Source organism: Danio rerio, chromosome 7, assembly GCF_049306965.1.
Source record: "Danio rerio strain Tuebingen ecotype United States chromosome 7, GRCz12tu, whole genome shotgun sequence".
Classification (NCBI taxonomy): Eukaryota; Metazoa; Chordata; class Actinopteri; order Cypriniformes; family Danionidae; genus Danio; species Danio rerio.
This window is the reverse complement of record NC_133182.1, coordinates 18,808,387-18,826,947: the sequence shown is the minus strand read 5'-3', so window position 1 is coordinate 18,826,947 and position 18,561 is coordinate 18,808,387. Positions and strand designations below refer to the sequence as shown.

Here is an 18,561-nt window from a genome sequence, read left to right as displayed (position 1 = left end):
TTTAAAAAATTATTTCATTCAAGCATAATTTGGGAAATATTTAGAAAAGTATCAAAGGGGGGCTAATAATTCTGATTTTAAATGTATATGTTAAAATCAGGGTCTTAAAATCAATATGTGACTTAACAGGAAGCACTTAAAGTGAAGTTGCTGAGGTACAGGGAAGTTATTATTTATTAATATGTAAAAAATGTATCATTTTAATGTGTAATCGTTAATAATAGCTTTTAAAATAACTTAATTGAACTATACACATTTTTATAATTCAAACTAAATATATTTTTGGTGACCTTTATTTGTCATTAATGAATTATTTTGGAATATTAAACATTTAGAATATGAAATGTAAAGTAATGCATTATAATACACACGTTTTAAATAATTAAAATCTGTTTTTATTTAATAAAATCATAATTATAAATGTTGAAAGGATTTATTCACATATACATGATTTATAATTAATAGTAATTACTAAAATAATAATGAATATATTTGTTAATGTTCATTTATAGAAACACTTTAAAAAAATCCAAAATATTATGCCAGACAAGGCAGTACGATTACCTCACTGCAATAAGGTCGCTGGTTCGAACCTTGACTGAGTTAGTTGGCGTTTCTGTGTGGAGTTTGCATGTTCTCCCCATGTTCGTTCTGGTGCCCCCCACAGTCCAAAGACATGCGCTATAGGTGAATTGGGTACGGTAAATTGTCTGTAGTGTTATGTGTGTAAATAAGTGTGTATGGGTGTTTCCCAGTGATGGGTTGCAACTGGAAGGGCATCCGCTGCCTAAAATATATGCTGTATAAGTTGGTGGTTCATTCTGCTGTGGCAACCCCTGATTAATAAAGGAACTAAGCCAAAAAGAAAATAAATGAATTATGCTAGACATTTCTCTGTATCTGGACTCTACATAAAACACTGCAGATTATTATTACTACATTACAGTGTTTGCATTAGAAACACGACTTCTTTTGTGTCAATCCGGGCTGATTATATCTTCAGCAGTAAGTCCCTGTTAATAGTTTCTGGGTTACCTTCATATTTGATCAGCATGAAGGGGATTTATGGCTTGAGTGGTGTGGTTTTGGCCTCAGCTGAACCCCGTGCAGGTGGTCCGCTGTAAAGGGGGATTGTTTATACTGCAGGTACTCCTGACGTATATCATACTGTGAAATCTGCGGGTCACATATAAGATCGTAATCTGAGACAAAGTGGAATTTTCTTCCCACAATTCTTCACTACTGCCATGCTCGTGGAGAAATTCATTGTATGCATTAAGGGAAGTCAAGCATATTAAATGTATTTGTGTAGGCAGTATCACATTTTCTTGATGCAATAATTAAGGCTTTTATCATGATATTTTGTATTATCCGAATGTTAACATGCAAGAGAGGGTTAAATGAACATTTAATAATGAGAGTGGATACCCAAATAAAAGAAACCTAATTCATAATTTTAATCCGGAGTTCTTTTAAAACATCCTGCCGTTATCAACGCGCAATGAATCTTGGGATGTTTGAGGCCGCAAAGGATCCACCGGTTGTGTCCCTTATTACCTGGGAAACGAAGAACACATTTTGAGGCGATGACACAATGCCCTTCAAATGCATCCTTCGGATAAAAACTTTAAAAGTACACTTTCCCATTTAAACTCCCCACATTGAAGGAATAATAATGGCTAAACAAAATTTACTAATACATGTACTAATCTTGACATAAAAATAAAATAATGATTCTATCATCTTTGTAAAAATAATTTTTGCCCCTCTTTAATTTGTCATTTTGACTCCATCTGCCCAATAGATTAACTTCTGGCTCAGCCAACAGTGTGAGTTTGGCATGCAGCATGGCATATAGATGAGTTCTGAAATAAGCAGACTCCTAACTGCAAACGTGAAACTACCACATGCACATAGCCACATCTAAAAGGCCCGGATATACTTAAAGCAAAATCAATTAATAAACTGATGTCATTTTAGACAAATTCAGGCCAAAAACTAAATTTGTTTTGAGTTTATTTCAGGAGCTAAGAAAAGCTTGCCAAAGCAGCTGCCAAATCCTCCTCAAATGAAGTTTCCAAAGGAAAAAAAAGCATACACTAGATAAGCATAGAAACATATGACAATCAAGTAAACCGCCTAGATAAATTTTTCAATTAATGTATCAAAACATAGGTGAAATAATAATGCTCCATTATCATTCAGCATACCACTTTTATGAAGCAACATCATTAAATACCTATTAAAATGTATAAATAACATAAACATACATACATTTTTATTTCTATTACTAAAATATTTAAATGATTTAAAACTGCATATTATTTTCAATGCTAAAATTGTGTATTTGTGGTACTTGGTATTTAAAATGACATTTAATTATTTTAAGGGTTCATCTGAGTCGTTTCAAATATTTCTTGTTTTAAATATGACTAGATTTTTTTTTTACCACTGTCATAAATAATATTGACATTTAAATTGGTTTCGTCTTTAAAAGGTTTTTTTTTTTCTGGAAAAAGTTGGATTACAGTTTTATGGCCAAACTGCATCAAATTCAAATTCCAAAATGTAAAATAAAAATGAATGAATGAATAAATAAATGAATGAATGAAAATAAATCTAAATATAAAATGTTGAAATAAATAAATATAAAATAAATAAATAAATCTAAAGACAAAACTTAAAAAAATAATAAAATAACATCTATAATTTAAAATTAATTAATTAATTAATAAAGCTAAATATAAAATGTTAAATAAATAAATACAAAATCTAAAGACATAAAATAAATAAATAAATAAAGAAATAAAGAAAGAAAGAAAGAAAGAAAGAAAGAAAGAGAAAGAAAGAAAGAAAGAAAGAAAGAAAGAAAGAAAAAGAAAATCTAAAGTTAAAACAAAGTTTTTAATAAATAAATAAAATTTTAAAACAAAACGGAAAATAAATAAAATCTAAAGATTATAAAATAAATATATTAATAAATCTAAAGATAAAATGTAAACTAAATATCTAAATATAAAGTAAATAAATAAATACATTTTAAGAAAACATAAAATAAGTTAACAAATCTAAAAAAAATCAAATCAAATATAATAAAATCTAAAGAAATAATTTAAAATAAATGAATACAACCTAAAAATAAACAATAAATAAATCTAAAAATATAATGTAAATAAATAAATAAATATAAAATAAATAAATAAAAAAGAAAACATAAAATAGATAAAAATCTAAAGAAACAATACTAAATAAATAGAATCTAAAGATAAAATTTTAAATAAATAAATAAATAAACTCTAAAGATAAAAAAATAAATAATTAAAAAGATCAAATGTAAAATAAATAAATAAAAGAAATGAATGTAAAATAACTAAAAATAAAATAAATAAATAAAAAGAAGACATAAAATAGATAAAAATTTAAAGATATAATACTAAATAAATAGAATCTAAAGATAAATTTAAAATAAATAAATAAAATCTAAAGATAAAAAAATAAATAATTAAAAAGATAAAATGTAAAATAAATAAATGTAAAATAAATAAATAAAAAATGAATTTAAAATAAATAAAATTAAAATAAATAAATAAAAAGAAGACATAAAATAAATAAAAATCTAAAGATATAATGCAAAATAAACGGAATCTAAAGATAAAATTTAATGTAAATTAATTAATTAATTAAATCTAAAAATAAAAAATTAATAATTAAAAAGATAAAATGTTAAATAAATAAAAAGTAAGAAAACAAAATAAATAAAAAATGTAAAGATATAATGTAAAATAAAAAATGTAAATTAAATAAATCAAAAGATGTAAAATAAATAAATAAAATCTAAAGATAAAATGTTAAATAAATAAATAAATCCAAATGCAAAACCTTGATGTGGCACGATGTGAATAACTCAGTAATAAAAAGTGAGATGTAGGTCAAAGTAGATCCACCTTAACTAAAAGTAAAACAGGACTGAACCTGAAGTCTGTCTGGTCTTTATCTCGACTCTAGATCTTTTGCTTTAAGATGAAAAGGTCATTTTACAGAGGGATGGAGGGGGGGCAGACAGACTGTACGAGTGAAGTGCACAATACACTCATTGACCTCAACAGGAACTCAGCCAACAGCTACAGCAGAGCCAGAACACACAATCAGCTGCACACTTTTATTGGAAAAGACCAACTTTTGTTATTTTCATTCCTTTTTACGCACGCACACACACATACAGACAGACACACACAGCATGCCAATTATAAAACAATGCCAGTCAGAATGCATTTACCCTTTCACCGAGACTGGGTCATAACGAGGGCCGGGCCGGAAGACACAGAGCCAAATTATATGTAGAAAAAAAACGGAAAGAAAGAACTTAAAAATGGAAAGCAAACTAATTATTTAGATAGATAAAGCTTTTTCTTGCAACATTTTTCTTTTCTTTTTTTAAGCTAAATCAAATTAGCCTTACACGTAATTTTAGCATGTATTACAATGAACTGACTTAAAACAGTATGTAGGACTTAAAGTAAAGTCATTATAACGTGTTAAGTTAGCATCATAATCGAATGTGATTTTCATATGCATTTTGTAAGTAAAGCTGGTAGGGCTGCAACATTGAATTGATTAAATTGATTAAAATTGAATACTAAAAGCTTTGGCAACGGATTTCTTGATCGATTTGTCGTGTCGCGCGATGCGGAGACGTTTGCTTATTTAAAAAAAAAAAATAAATAAAAAAATAGCTTTAGTTGTGTGAACGCACTCTGCCTCTCTCGCGCACTAATGCCAGCAGAGTTCGGTGCCTCATAGACAGGATGGAGCAAAAACGAGCGGAGGTAACATTAAAGAAAAGATAGCGAGGAAAGGAGCAACAGCAGGGTAAATCACTACAGACTCCTACTTTTGTGAGGAAAGTGAGGAACGTAATGTCTCTGGTGTTACTTGTTATCCAGCTAGACAAGCATGACGTGAAAAAAAATCTAACTAAACTTTGGTGCGTTGGCTGGTGCTGAGCCACAGAAAGACGTGTCAGAAAAACAAAATTGTGTTACAGCTGTTGTGAATTGTATCTCTTTGCAATAAAACGTATTGGGTACCTTTATGTGGACATAGGAAAATGAAGACCCCTTTTGAAATAATCAGCAAATTTAAGACTTTTTAAGACTTTTTAATTTAAGATATTAATACTTTAAGATCCTGCAGACACCCTGATGTTAGGATGAAAATCTGACCAATGAGGCCTTATTGTAAAGTGTTACCTACATCATTTTTTATAATTTGATCAGTTTGAAACATTTGTTTCCTCTGAAAATCAATAAAGCCAAGTAAGTGTTAAAAAAAACAAAGATTGTGACGCATCTTACTTAAAATTGATTTTATAGACGGTTCACATTTTTATGTATGCATGTATGGATCAAAGGAAATATATTTCCAGTTTCTGTAAACCTTGTTTTGCCTTCAGATCGCTTAAAATAAGTTTTAAAATCACTTAAAAAAAAAAAAAAAAAGGTTACAAATTTACACATTTTATTATGACTTTTTATAGGCAGCTAGGTGACGAGATCTGTCATCTGTAGGCTATACCATCTCATATGAGAACACTCTGTTTGGACTTCAAAGGACTTACCTTTGAAGTTTGCATCCTTCTGAGGATTCAGCCTCTAAATTGAGACACAGCTATTGTCCCTCTAAATTGTGTTGTTGCTTAAATGAGGGACTTTTACTTTTATTCTTAACTGAAATGATACATTTTTCCTTGAATTCCATCAATATTGCTTTAACAAACTTGTTGTGCTTGTTACTTATGAAATTAAAAAGATTGTAATCTTTTACTGTAGATTGTGGATCATAACAACAACAAAAACAACACACAACACACAACACAGAGCGACTCCAAAGTGTTTTGATTAATAATAATAACGACAGTCAATTGAATTGCTAATAGTTATAATTGTTCACTGCCAGTGTCTTTGTGGGACTGAATGAAATCAGCACACTAAACAGACACTTTTTAAAGGGAAGGTAACTAAACGTGACCTGGCCAGGCCATCAATCTGTGATATGTTTGTGTAACGTATGTTGTTTTGGGATCCGGTGACCTCAGGATGGAGGTCAGTCACCGTCTCGCCACTAAAGAGTTGTCGCCTGGCCTCAGGGCGCAAAGAAGCACGACGCTATGGAACATTAACATGCAGATTGTTGTTAAGCTTTGTCAGTAGGAGTGCGTTTCCATTGAGAGCAGCGAAGGGGAAAATAACAAGAGCATCTCGAGTCTTTCTCTGAAGGAGCCCTGGATTTCACAAGTTCAAGGGGGAGGATTTGTTTGAGGCAATGCTTTTAAGTCATTGTGCACAAATTGTAAAGGACACAAAACGTAATTGGAATTTTAAGAAGATACTACTGAAGAAAATACTGTTTCAGCTTTTTTAAATACTGAATTTCATCCATATTTTACTGGTTTACTTCCATTTCTAATTGTTTATGAAGATGGCTACTAGTTTCTAAAGGAAAAACAAATATTTTGAGGTTTATAAGCTTCAAAATTTGGTGTCATTTGTTTACATTAGAGTAAATCACATTAGTTAACATGAACTGACAATGAACAATATTTGTACAGCATTAAAAGGTATTAATTTGTATTAATGTTAATTATTCACTCAAGATTAACGGACATATTACTCAATTTTATGACTGTATTACAGAAAAACAATTGCCATTTTTATCAATACTTTGAATTAGAGCTGCATGATATCAGATAAATATGACATTGGGATATATTGTTTTTCTGCGATATGAATACAGTTTCACCATGTAGTTTGAACAGCTCTATTTAAAAAGTGTTAATTAAGTAGACTGATTTGGGATTATTCTGTAGGGGAGTGAGTCATTCATAAAATATAGAAAAATTACAGATAAAAGTGAAATATACAGTGTTTTCTGAGGAGTCTAAAGGCTGGTTTATACTTCTGCGTCGAGTGATTGGTTTGACCCGTGGTGCATGCCTTGCGCATTGCCGTGCATTTATACTTCTGGATGCTGTTTGTGTTGCTCTGCAATAACACTTCCAAATCGCTAGCTGGCAGTAGGTGTTTATGTTCTTCTGTGTCAAGTTTCTTTGCTGGTGTTTTTTTTTTTTTTTTTTTTTTGAACGCTACCTTAATGTAGAATTAGCTCAAACTTGCTCATTCAGAGGCAGGAACCGGCGGACGTGCAACAACTTTAATCATAAGGTAAACACAAAACAAAACTTTCCACCTGGAGCTCCTTCACATGTAACTCGACACTTGTGAACACTCTCTCCAATTGGTTCACGCAGCTATCGTTTCCACCCACACTCGTCAGCGCTACCAAGCCGACCATCCACAGGGCTTGCACTATGCGTCGTTGTTTTTGAGAGGTGCGCAACAGCTGCGGCGAGGAACAAGCGAAATAAAAATCAGTCTTAACAGTATTCAGGTAATGATAACGAAAAATTAAAAGTAAAATAACACCATAGTCTTCATTATTTAAATAATCCAATGCAATATAACTTCACTTCAGTCACAAACGGTAGCTAAAGTTACAATGATTTGTTATATATTTTTTCTAAGTACTGTCATTTTAGTTTTACTAATGTTAGTCTTAATTTAAAGTAAACCATCTAAACTAGTGAAACTAGCTAACAAAGAATTAGACTTTATTTGTAATTTTTTTTGTACGTTTATCTATTTATAATTATTTATTTTTATTTCAATATTTGAATTATTCAAACAAGTAACACAAATGTTTTTAATTTTTTTAGTAAAATAATTTAATACTTTAACCATAATAACTCTACTTTAGTTCTCCCCGTGTTTGCGTGGATTTTCTCCGAATGCTCCGGTTTCCCCCACAGTCCAAAGACATGCGCTATAGATGAATAGGATGAACTAAATTTGCCGTAGAGTATGTGTGTTAATGTGAGATTGTAGGTTTTAATAATAATTCGATTTATTCTTAGTTTGGTTATTGGAATATTTTTTTCTCGTTGTCATTAGTAATATTTATTTTATTTCTTAAATTATTTCTTATATATTTTATTAGAATTTTTCTAGTAACAAAAATAATTTTAGTCTTTCAGTTTTTCTATAATAACCCTGCTACGAACTTGAACGTAAATCTTTATGCCATTTCAAACATTAACTGTGCATAATAAATGCTGTTTAAAAATAATAATAGTTCGATTAGACATTATCGAAAAGCGTCCACCAATCTCAGGTTAATAATCAAACACAAACTGCCAAGTGACACGATCCATTTTAACCGCGACTTAATTTGACATAATAGTACTTTTCGTTCAATCAAAGAACTCAAGGAAAGAGCTGCCTCCTCTCCTTATATCTCTGCAGGTGTCCGCGCGTCCATTAACGCTCAACAGTACATGTTGACTAATTGGCGCTTCTGTTAAGAAGCACTTTGGGGATTTAGAGAGCGAGACAAACAAGTGTCCCCATGGGTCGTCACCTGACCTAAACTACCGCCTGTTTATCCTGAAACCACTAATTGGGACCAAGCCTGGCGTTTTGTCTTTTGTACATTCAAGTGGGTGTAGAAGAAAGAGATTTAAAGAAAAAAAATAAGCCTGTGTTATTCTGAATGAAGATGAAGAAATGGCTGTAAAATTAAAGTGTAGGCACAGATAATTTATTCACTGAGGAGTTTTACTGTTTTAAAATGACGACGGTGAATGATTAGTGTAAATAAAACCAAACAAGTTTCAGAGGAGTTTACTTTGATAAATGGTGTCTTGATAAAGGCTTTAAATAAAAAAGATGGAAACGTGTTGCGATAAGTTTCCACTAAGGATTTGCCTATAGAGATGAATAAATAATGCAGTTAATGAGGGACGGTGTTTTACATGTTACAGCTCATTTAAAGCAAATGTTAATAAGTCCCTGTGAGAGGCTGTGTTTTTTTTTAGAGCGCCATCCTGAGACATGGTTGAGGCAGTGCTTTACTGTGTATATAAGGGATGGAAGAAAACTGAATGGAAAAAAGTCATTTAATTTTCTTGTCACTGTTTGAGACGCATGTGTATTGTTTGGGTCACGTGGCCACACGGTGCATTTGGGTGTTTTTTTTTATTTTTTATTATTTATATTTGGCTTGGAAGTGAGCGTTTGTAGTGTTTTGGTGTCTTACTGGAATGTGTGTATATCCCACAATATTGGTAACTGATTACGAATGCACAGTGTATCATTTCAGCATTGAAATCGCAATGTGATCATTCACAATACACAATACTCTCATTTCAAGATAAGCATTTTAAAAGCATTCAGGCCTAACAAATTGTACCCTTTGTAACTTTTATAACGATTCATTTCATTGAATTATTCATAAAATAAAGACTTTGCAGAACTATTTTACATTTTATTATTCAGTTATTGCATACCTAAAGTAACTCCCAGCAAGTTACTGTAGATCAGTGGTTGCTACCCATATCAAACACACCTGAACCAATTAATTAGTACCTGAACACCACGTGATAATTACCGGCAGGTGTGTTTGATATGGGTTGCAAATGAAATCTGCAGGAAGGTGGCTCTCCAGGAACAGGGTTGGCCACCCCTGCTGTAAATTCTAGCAAATTGTTAACAGTAATCTAAAACCTAATGAAAACGTGTTGGTATTTATAGGCACTGGTGTATTTTTGAGACTGAAAACTGTTGCAACCTTAAAACACTCTAAATATGTGTTTATATTCTCAATATAGCACCTATTAGTCTCTTATTGCTTAAAGTAGTAATGCTTTTCATGCTGAAGTCTGTCTTTTGCTCTTTTTGCAGTGTGCAAAGATCCACCATATAAAGTTGAAGAGTCTGGATACGCTGGCTTTATCTTGCCTATTGAAGTTTACTTTAAAAATAAGGTATTGTTTTTCCTCTCTTGTGGATTATTGCCTGTATAAACCTAAGTTCGACCCGTTGTGTAACCTAAAACTCATCCAGACACCATTGTGACATGGACGAATGTAATATCCCTGTCACTTTTCACCAGGAAGAACCCAAAAAAGTGCGCTTCGACTACGATCTGTTCCTGCATCTGGAGGGTCACCCGCCTGTCAATCACCTGCGCTGTGAAAAACTTACCTTCAACAACCCCACGGAAGAGTTTCGCAGGAAGCTGCTCAAGGCCGGAGGGGTGAGTGGTCGTTAATATAGCTTTAATGCAAGCTTACATGATTGATTGAAAATTATAAAAGAGCAGAAGCTTCACTGCGCTAAATAAACAGGTTTTATGGGTCATTTGATGCTGCGTTTCTCAACCACGTTGCTGGAGGACCACCAACACAGCATGTTTTGGATGTCTCCTTTGTCTGTCATACAAATTACAGATCTTACAGTCTGTGCCAATGAGCTGATGATCTGAATCAGGTGTGTTTGGTTAAGAAGATGCAAGAAATGTGCCGAGCTGGTGGTCTTCCAGAAACGAGATTGAGAAACACTGATTCAATGCAATCTTTAAGATGATAAAGGACATCTGTATAGTTTTGTATTATTTTATTCAAGTTTCAATCGTTTTGATCCAATACATGACCGATTTCACTATTTATTTAAACATATGTTTTAATATTTTTAATTGAAAACCAACAGAGAGAGGGGTAAAACATCACCTGATAGATCGTTGGTAATATTTCCGCAAGATGACCATGTCGCAGTTTAGCTAAATTAATTCACGCCTCCTCCTGAAGTGACGAGCCATGCATTAAAACACTGTTTTCCGGCTGCAGCCACGCTTCATTCTCAATGTATAGTTTGTCTAAAGCAGGGATACAATCAGGCAGCGCAGTCGTCCATACAGAGTAAGAACGACATATTATGTCTGCCGGTTTTGTTTACTTGCGGGAGTTCATTGGCATTTTCCCACACATGAATTCTGACAGTAAGCAGTTTAGAAAATATGTTCAACAATATCTGGCCAATGAGAGATGTGGATTTTGTCAGATGACTCCGTTTTGGTTTGTTTCAACTGGTTCGGACCAAAGCCAGCAGTGTGGTGTGAAAATGACCCAAAGACGGCAGAAAATGCAACAATGTATAATTTATTGCCTCTGGTCCGGACCAAATGAATCGAATTACAGATGTGAAAGCACCCTCAGATGTTTTAAAATGTACTCAGCCTGATGGTTTGTCCATTTACACACATTTTTATCATCACATGATCTCTTATGACAAAATCACATGAACTTTTTTAATGCGCATGCTGGAGTTTGTGCGGTAAAAGGGTTTCCATCGTAGTTTGTGTGCATCTTTTCTTATCGAATAAAAGGTTTATCCTACTCAGTTATGTTAGTCATACGTTTTTTTATCCGCATTTTCAAAATTTGTGCACATCTTGGCATTCCCATCAATCGTTTTTTAATACAAATTTACTTTAATTTAATTACATTTTATTTAATAAAAAAAAAAATTAAAGCAAATTTACATGACAGTTTTTACTATTCAGTTTGAAGAGAAAGTCTTATTTGTTTTATTTCGACTAGAATAAAAGCAGTTTTTATTTTTTTAAAACCATTTTTAAGGTCAAAATTATTAGGCTCTTTAAGCTTTTTCTTTTTCGATAGTCTACAAAACAAACCATCGTTATACAACAACTTGCCTAATTACCCTAACCTGCCTAGTTAACCTAATTAACCTAGTTAAGCCTTTAAATGTCTCTTTAAGCTGTATAGAAGTGTCTTGAAAAATATCTAGTCAAATATTATTTACTCTCATCATGGCAAAGATAAAATAAATCAGTTATTAGAGATGAGGTATTAAAACTATTATGTTTAGAAATGTGTTGAAGAAAAAATCTTATTTTTATTAAACAGAAATTTGAGAAAAAAAATAATAGGGGGGCTAATAATTCTCAGTTCAACTGTATACATTTTTTTTAATAATTTATAGATTATTTGTTTATTTTTTTATATTTAGAATATTTTTTTCTCTTTTTACTTGTTTGAAAACGAGTAAAAACCTGTTTAAAAACCCTGATTTCTTTGATCAACAATCTATTGTTGAATGTTTAGCACACTTGCCATTAAACATCAAGTTTGCATTGATTTTAAAAACACGCTGAATTATAAGAGAAGTCATGGGTGCAAAAAATGCTATATCCAACAATAGAAATATCTCTAGTGATTTCTTTTACTTTTATTTTTAATGATCCGAATCACGACTTCTATAATTAGTTCTCGAGTCAGTATGCATGTTCGCTAAAAGACGATTGAGAAGATTATTTCATGAGTGTTGCACACATGGCTCATTAGCTGGAATCTTCTAAACCTCATAGATGCTCAAACAAAGTAAGTGACTAGTAACCCCATGTGGTTTTAAAATCCTGGCTCCGTTCACAGGTGAAAAATGCAAGGATGTCCCTGGTTGCTTGTCTGTGCTCTTCCTAACAAACAGTCCTCCAGGGACGAAAGCCATTGTCAGGCAATCAGTCCTAATGGAATTACTGTTCCCATCAACCAAGACAATAAGTAACTTTACAGCATTTGATCAAACTTGTCTTTACATGACCGTCTGTCACTGCAGGAAACCCGAGTTGTGTTTGGACACCAGCCAAACTGTCACACACACACGCGCTTTTATGAATCAACTGCTTTGTATTTGAACACACTGTTGATCTTGGATGTATTTTGATGTTTCAACAGCACCTAAAAGCACGTTAGCATGCAATGCTTTTACCCATAAAGGGAAAGCTCTGTCACACTATTATTTATTAATTATAGTTACAGTCAAGCCTGAAATTATTCATACCTTTGGCAAATACTGGAAAGTATGAAAATCTGAGGAATATATATATTTTTTCCACAATGATGCCTCTTTTACATCGTCATACTGTCTTTTGGTAGAAGCTCTGTCATTTCTGGTTAAAAATAAATAAATAAATAAATAAAATTGGTGATTAAATAAAAGAGTAACTGTAATGCTGTGTTCACATCAGATGTGGAACGCTCAGATAAATCGTGCTATTTGCATGTAAATAGATGCATGAACATTTGAGTTTGCTCGCTTTATTCGTGCTTCAAATTCATTGAGCAGTAGACGCGGATTCACAAATTGGATTTTATTAAGAGAATAACTGTGTTTATGTCCTTTTATGAAGGCTAAAAAAAGCGTAGATTCATTTGGAGCAGTGTCTGAGTCCACTAGATCCTTTCAGAGGTGCACCCAGCTCTGTGAGTTCATCAACTCCTCCAGAAACTTAACCCGGACGATGGAAGTTTGATTAACTGTTGTTCGGTGTCGGCTGGAGGATTCCCCCCTGGGACACCAACAACAGGCGCTACTTCATAATCATGCCCCTATGAGAGAAGGCTCCTGATTGGTTAATGCGGCGCAAATGTCTGCTGAAGTTCAGAAGCTCAACTCGTGCCCCTACATTTGTGCGAATCATACCATTCGCGCTGCCTCATTCGCGCGTATTGCGCAGCAGGATGTCTATTCGCATCTTAGCATTGACTTAACATGTAAATGACTTGTGCTTGACGCTTCTTCCGCATCTAGTGTATATACACTTTTACCAGCCTATATGGATGGATGGATGGATCGATAGTCAGATACTGTAGGTAGATAGATAGATGGATGGATGGATGTTGCATGTTGCTTTAAATGCACCACTAAAGATTAGGCGTATATATATGTGTAGTATAGTAACCAATGACTGTAAAAAATATGGACGACGCGACAGCCCTTTTTCCCATTGAACGCCTTGAGGGCAAAACGCCTGCTTGACGGGCACAAACTGTCGCAAAAGACTGCTGAAATTGGAGCCAGACATGCGCAGAAGGACTGTCTGATGGAGCCAGAGGAGGAGCCGCGAAAATGAGCAGAGTCGAGCTTCCAATCAAACGCTTTATGTAAAATCAACTACGCCCCCCGAACTTCTCAGCATGCGTTTGCTGTCATATCAACACAAATGGATGTAATAACGTTAACAAATATGAGGGTTTTATATATTCAATCGCGCCAGCTCCAGGCCGCAGCGCATAACTTACTCACGGCGTCGCGGGCTGATTCCGGCTCGCATGCAGCAGCGCCTGCTCGCTCGGCCGCCGCATCTGGCTCGATTGACTCGGACTGGAATCGGGCAGTGAGTCCAGGCATCCGGAGTAGGTCCAGCAGAGGTAACATTAGTCAGTCTGAGCTCTAAGAGATAAGTCTCCGGCAGGCGAGAATCTAGCCGGAACTGTGTTTTGCTATCTGGGTGGCTAGGCGTGTATCAGCAAACTAATAAAGCCCGAAAAAAGCCCTGAACTTAGCGAATAAACAGTATTCCACCAGGATCATGTATGTCAGAAACTATAGTTTACTGCTGAACTCATTTTGTCATGGTAAAATAACACAGAAATCGAATAATAACATTTCAGTCTACTTCAGTCTCCTGCCGAAGCTCAGACGCCGCGCTTTGAGAAACTGTCAATCACAGCTGTCAATCACGATGACACGCCCAGCATTAAATTACTGCTAAAAACAAACTGTTTACAAAAATGAAGATCTGCACCTATTTCAGCACAATAACCAGTGCCTTAATCGACCAGAACTATCTTTCGGAACATTTTATTGCAAGTGTAATATTTTTTTTTATTTGGGCTCAAGTCTCCTTCATTAACACGGAGGAGGCGGGCTTTATGACTTGTACTGCAGCCAGCCCCCAGGGGGCGATCTAACGGCCGAAACCTTCACTCAAACGTAGGCTTGCGGCACACTTGATAGTAACATATGAATGGGAAAAAGTCTAGCATTAATCTAGAAATCTAGCATTAACGTGATATGTGTTTGGGTATGTGTCACTATTATTATTATTATTTTTTCCTCCATTATTACTATTGTTATATGATGTCGACAATTATTATCACTGTTGCAATCATCACAAAATATGGGTTGGTGTGCCCTATGTGTGCACGTGACTGATTACTCCTCCTCCTCCTCCTCCTCCTCATACTATTAGTACCACTACTACTTGTGCTACTACTACAACTATAAGTGGTTGTTGTTGTTCTTAGCATTATTATTATTATTATTGGTATTATTACTATTATTGCTAGTAGTGGTATTATTTTTACTAATACTAGTAGTAGTAGTAGTAGTATCAGTGGTAGTAGTAGTAGTAGTACATAATAATAATAATTATTATTATTATCATTATTAATAAAAATATTGATATTATTATGACAATAAATGACTAATACTATTTAAATACTATCAATATTATTCTAATTGTCATTGTGGTTTATACACATTCCTGTTATTTTCATTTTTTTTCTGTTGTTGTTTACATTTTGTTTTCTGTGTTTACTTGTATGTTGTTTACTGCACTTTTTTTTTAGATAAAAATTTTTTTAAAAAGAAACCGTTTACGCACATGTTAAAATTTTATCATTTACTCACCCATAATTGGTTACAAACTTTTTGGATGTTTTTTTTTCTGTTGAACACAAAAGAAGACGCTTTGAAAAATATTGTAAACTGGTGACAACTGACATCAATTGTGCTCTGTAAAAATAACTAATGAACAGCTTTGTTTTTTCGTGATTCACAAGTGTTTTCTGTTTATTTACAGTTTTAAATTGCATTATAGGGCCTTGATTACTGCTCTGTTGATTGTTAATGTTGAAAATTTAAATCTACAGTTTAACAAAGTGACTTTTATTGACATTTTAGTAGTTTGAAATAATATTATGACTAAGAAATAACATATAGAGAAATAAGTCTGTAAAATATCAGAAAATGTTCTGGCAGTTTATTACAAGGTTTTGGTAGCGTTATATACAACTCCAACCCAGACTTTAATCTTAAAAATCTAAATTAAAGTCTAACAAAAGGTTAAAAGTTGTTGAAAGAAAGATTCCATAATGCAATTCAAAACCATAAATAAATGGGGAAAAATAACAACATGAATCAAAAAATCTAGAAAACTGCAAATTTACAGATATTTTTAGAAGATGAAACTAAACCATGAAGGTCAATGGCTAACAGTCGCAACAAAATATCTGTTTTGTGTGTGTGTTTAACGGAAGAAAGAAACTCAGTGGTTTCAGAACAAGTGAAGGCTGACTAAATGTTGCCAGAATTGTTATTTTGAGTCAACTACCCCTTAAAGAAGCGATTATTCACTGTAGTTTCAGCTCGGCATCTCTCACCTCGTTCCAGTAATTCAGATATTTTACGGCAGGGATTTGACACACCGTCTCCCTTGGTGCTTGTCTGGCTTACAGATGAGGCATGGCAGGAATTGACACAGTTTATTGGCAAACGGGCAGTTGTGCGGGAAGTTGTTTTAATTAAGAGAGAACCATTCGCTAGGGCAATATCAATTTAGTGAGGTGGTGACTGACAAAAGGTCCTTTCCAATTTACCTGATTGTTTTGGCTGTTGAAAGGCATTTTGTCATTACATCAGGCCAAGGAGTTAAGCAGAGTGCTTTTTTGCCAAGAATGTGTGTTCGTGTGCGTGTGTGCGTGTGGGGTGATTAGTGTTGATTCATATATCATTTCTTAGATGTAAAATTTCTATACTTTTGTCCTTCACAGCAACGGGATCCTCACAAAAGATCTTCAGAGGACTCAAAGGTAAGGATAAACTTTATTTACTGTGTTTCTGCATTGAATGGATTGTTTACTCTAAAATGAACATTTCTGAGCTGTTTGCTGACACTCAAGTGGTTCCAAACTTTTTTCTGTAAAACGCAAAACAAGATATTCTGAAGGACGTTGCAGCCATTGACATCCATCCATAGGAACAAAAAAACTAAGGGCTCTATTTTAGGTCTAAAGCACATGCCACAAAAGCATTAAGGCTGTGTCCGATTCCACTTTAGGTATGCTTATTCTCTAAATGCGTTGTGGGTGGGTTTTGAGCATAACGTGCATTAAAATAATCAGATTTTCATCTCCTATTCCCTTTAAGAGCCAGTTGCATCGTGTCATAGTGCATTGCTATTTACATTGCAGACTTTGTAAGTGGAAAAACTGAACACTTCACTATCTAGAAAACAGTTAAACAGACCATCTGCAGTGTGAGGATAAAGAACAGCCTCCTCCGTTCGGCCTCTTCACTTTCTCTTTATTTGTACCCTTTACTTCACTCCTTTACTTTACTCTTACTTTCGTGGAGTAAGGAAACAGTGGAAACTCACTCTACTGAAGACATCCATTAGCCTACATATTTAATTTCATTTGTTAAGTGCAAAGATTTTTCAAAACTATTTATAAATTCAGTTCTAATTTTCAGCAAACTGATAAATGAACAATAATAATGAAGTGTGGTGAAAAAACTGAGTCATATCCAAAACACATAAGCATCAGCATATGGGGCATAAGAGCATGACATGTCTCCAAAACCAGACAGGTGATCTAATCTAAACTCCCTTTCTGGAACTGCTTGATGTGCTTAACTAGTTTCATATTGCTCAAACTTCATGCCATATTGCTTTTTGCATGTTTAATTCTGGCTTGATTTGACACAGTCTACATTGTATAAAAAGTTATAGCAGTAACCTGCAGTAATTATTTACCTTGCTCAACATAGTGTCTATTTGCGTTCCTCACTTTAGGTAATGGTAATGCAGGAAGGGTCCACTTCTTTGTTCGGGCCACATCTGAAGCTGCCCACATTACCCAGCAGCTCATTAACATTGACCTTCTCTGATGCCAAAAAGAGCAAGTCGTTCCCAGGGTCAAAGGTGAGTGCGTATCCCCACCTTTCTAAGTCTAAACTTTGCATGACTTTGTTCGGTATTCGAAAAATTCCCAGTTCGTCCAAGGAGTCCTGCTTAATCCTGCATATTTGGCAGGTTGAAAGACGTTAGGGGCTATTTAACTCCAAGGATTGTAGAGATGTGAAACTTGGCTCACTTTGAGCATTTTTTGGCTCTTGACAAAGCTAGCATTTTGATGACGCACACATTCTCGTTGGATGCTATTTATCGTTTTTCAGTGTTGATCCATGACATTTAAACAAAATCAAATATTCATTGTTTGAAAAAGGCGCCAATAGCTTAATTGTGCAAGAAAACCTCAGCTTTTTATCCACTGTAGCCGTAATGCTAGTAAATCTTGCCTGGAACGTTTTTTTGATTCAGATTTATTTTTAGTCTCTAGTGCGATATCACTTAGCCGCTAAGCAGTTTCCATTGTAAGCCAGCTCTTACAGTGAAGTTACGAGAGTCGCATGGAAACGGTTCCCAATCCAAACAGGCCCTTGCGTTTGATGGATTACTGACAGAGCAGGGGTCGTTCCCAGCCAATCTCCCCTGCACTGCTAAAGAGAAGAAACAATAACTACAGCCTGCGCTTTGTTGTCTTTCTCCCCTTCCTCCACTTAATTTGATATTATGCTTGAAGATTGTTTCAAAGGTTGATTGATTGCCAACTATAATCGTTGCTGGTCAAGGCTATTTTTGACGTTGAGAAATGCAAAAGTAGAGTTTTATTGTGGAAATAATTTTAACGTATTGGTATTTGCATTCATTATGAACATTCCGGTGTCATTTAGGCCATGGGTGCCCAAACTTTTTCATATGAAGAGCCAAAAACCAAACTTGGTCAAACTGGGCCAAGGT

At 34.1% G+C, this 18,561-nt stretch overlaps 1 protein-coding gene across 2 annotated transcripts in view; it reads left to right on the top strand.

The window, feature by feature from the left end:
• Window positions 1–18,561, top strand: part of mllt3 (MLLT3 super elongation complex subunit) — a 104,813-nt gene that overhangs the window by 45,948 nt on the left and 40,304 nt on the right. For both annotated transcript variants that reach the window (NM_001017819.1, XM_009303057.5), the window contains 4 exon segments: window positions 9,795–9,877; window positions 10,006–10,149; window positions 16,532–16,570; window positions 17,554–17,682. In NM_001017819.1, coding sequence (NP_001017819.1) covers window positions 9,795–9,877; window positions 10,006–10,149; window positions 16,532–16,570; window positions 17,554–17,682 — 395 coding nt within the window.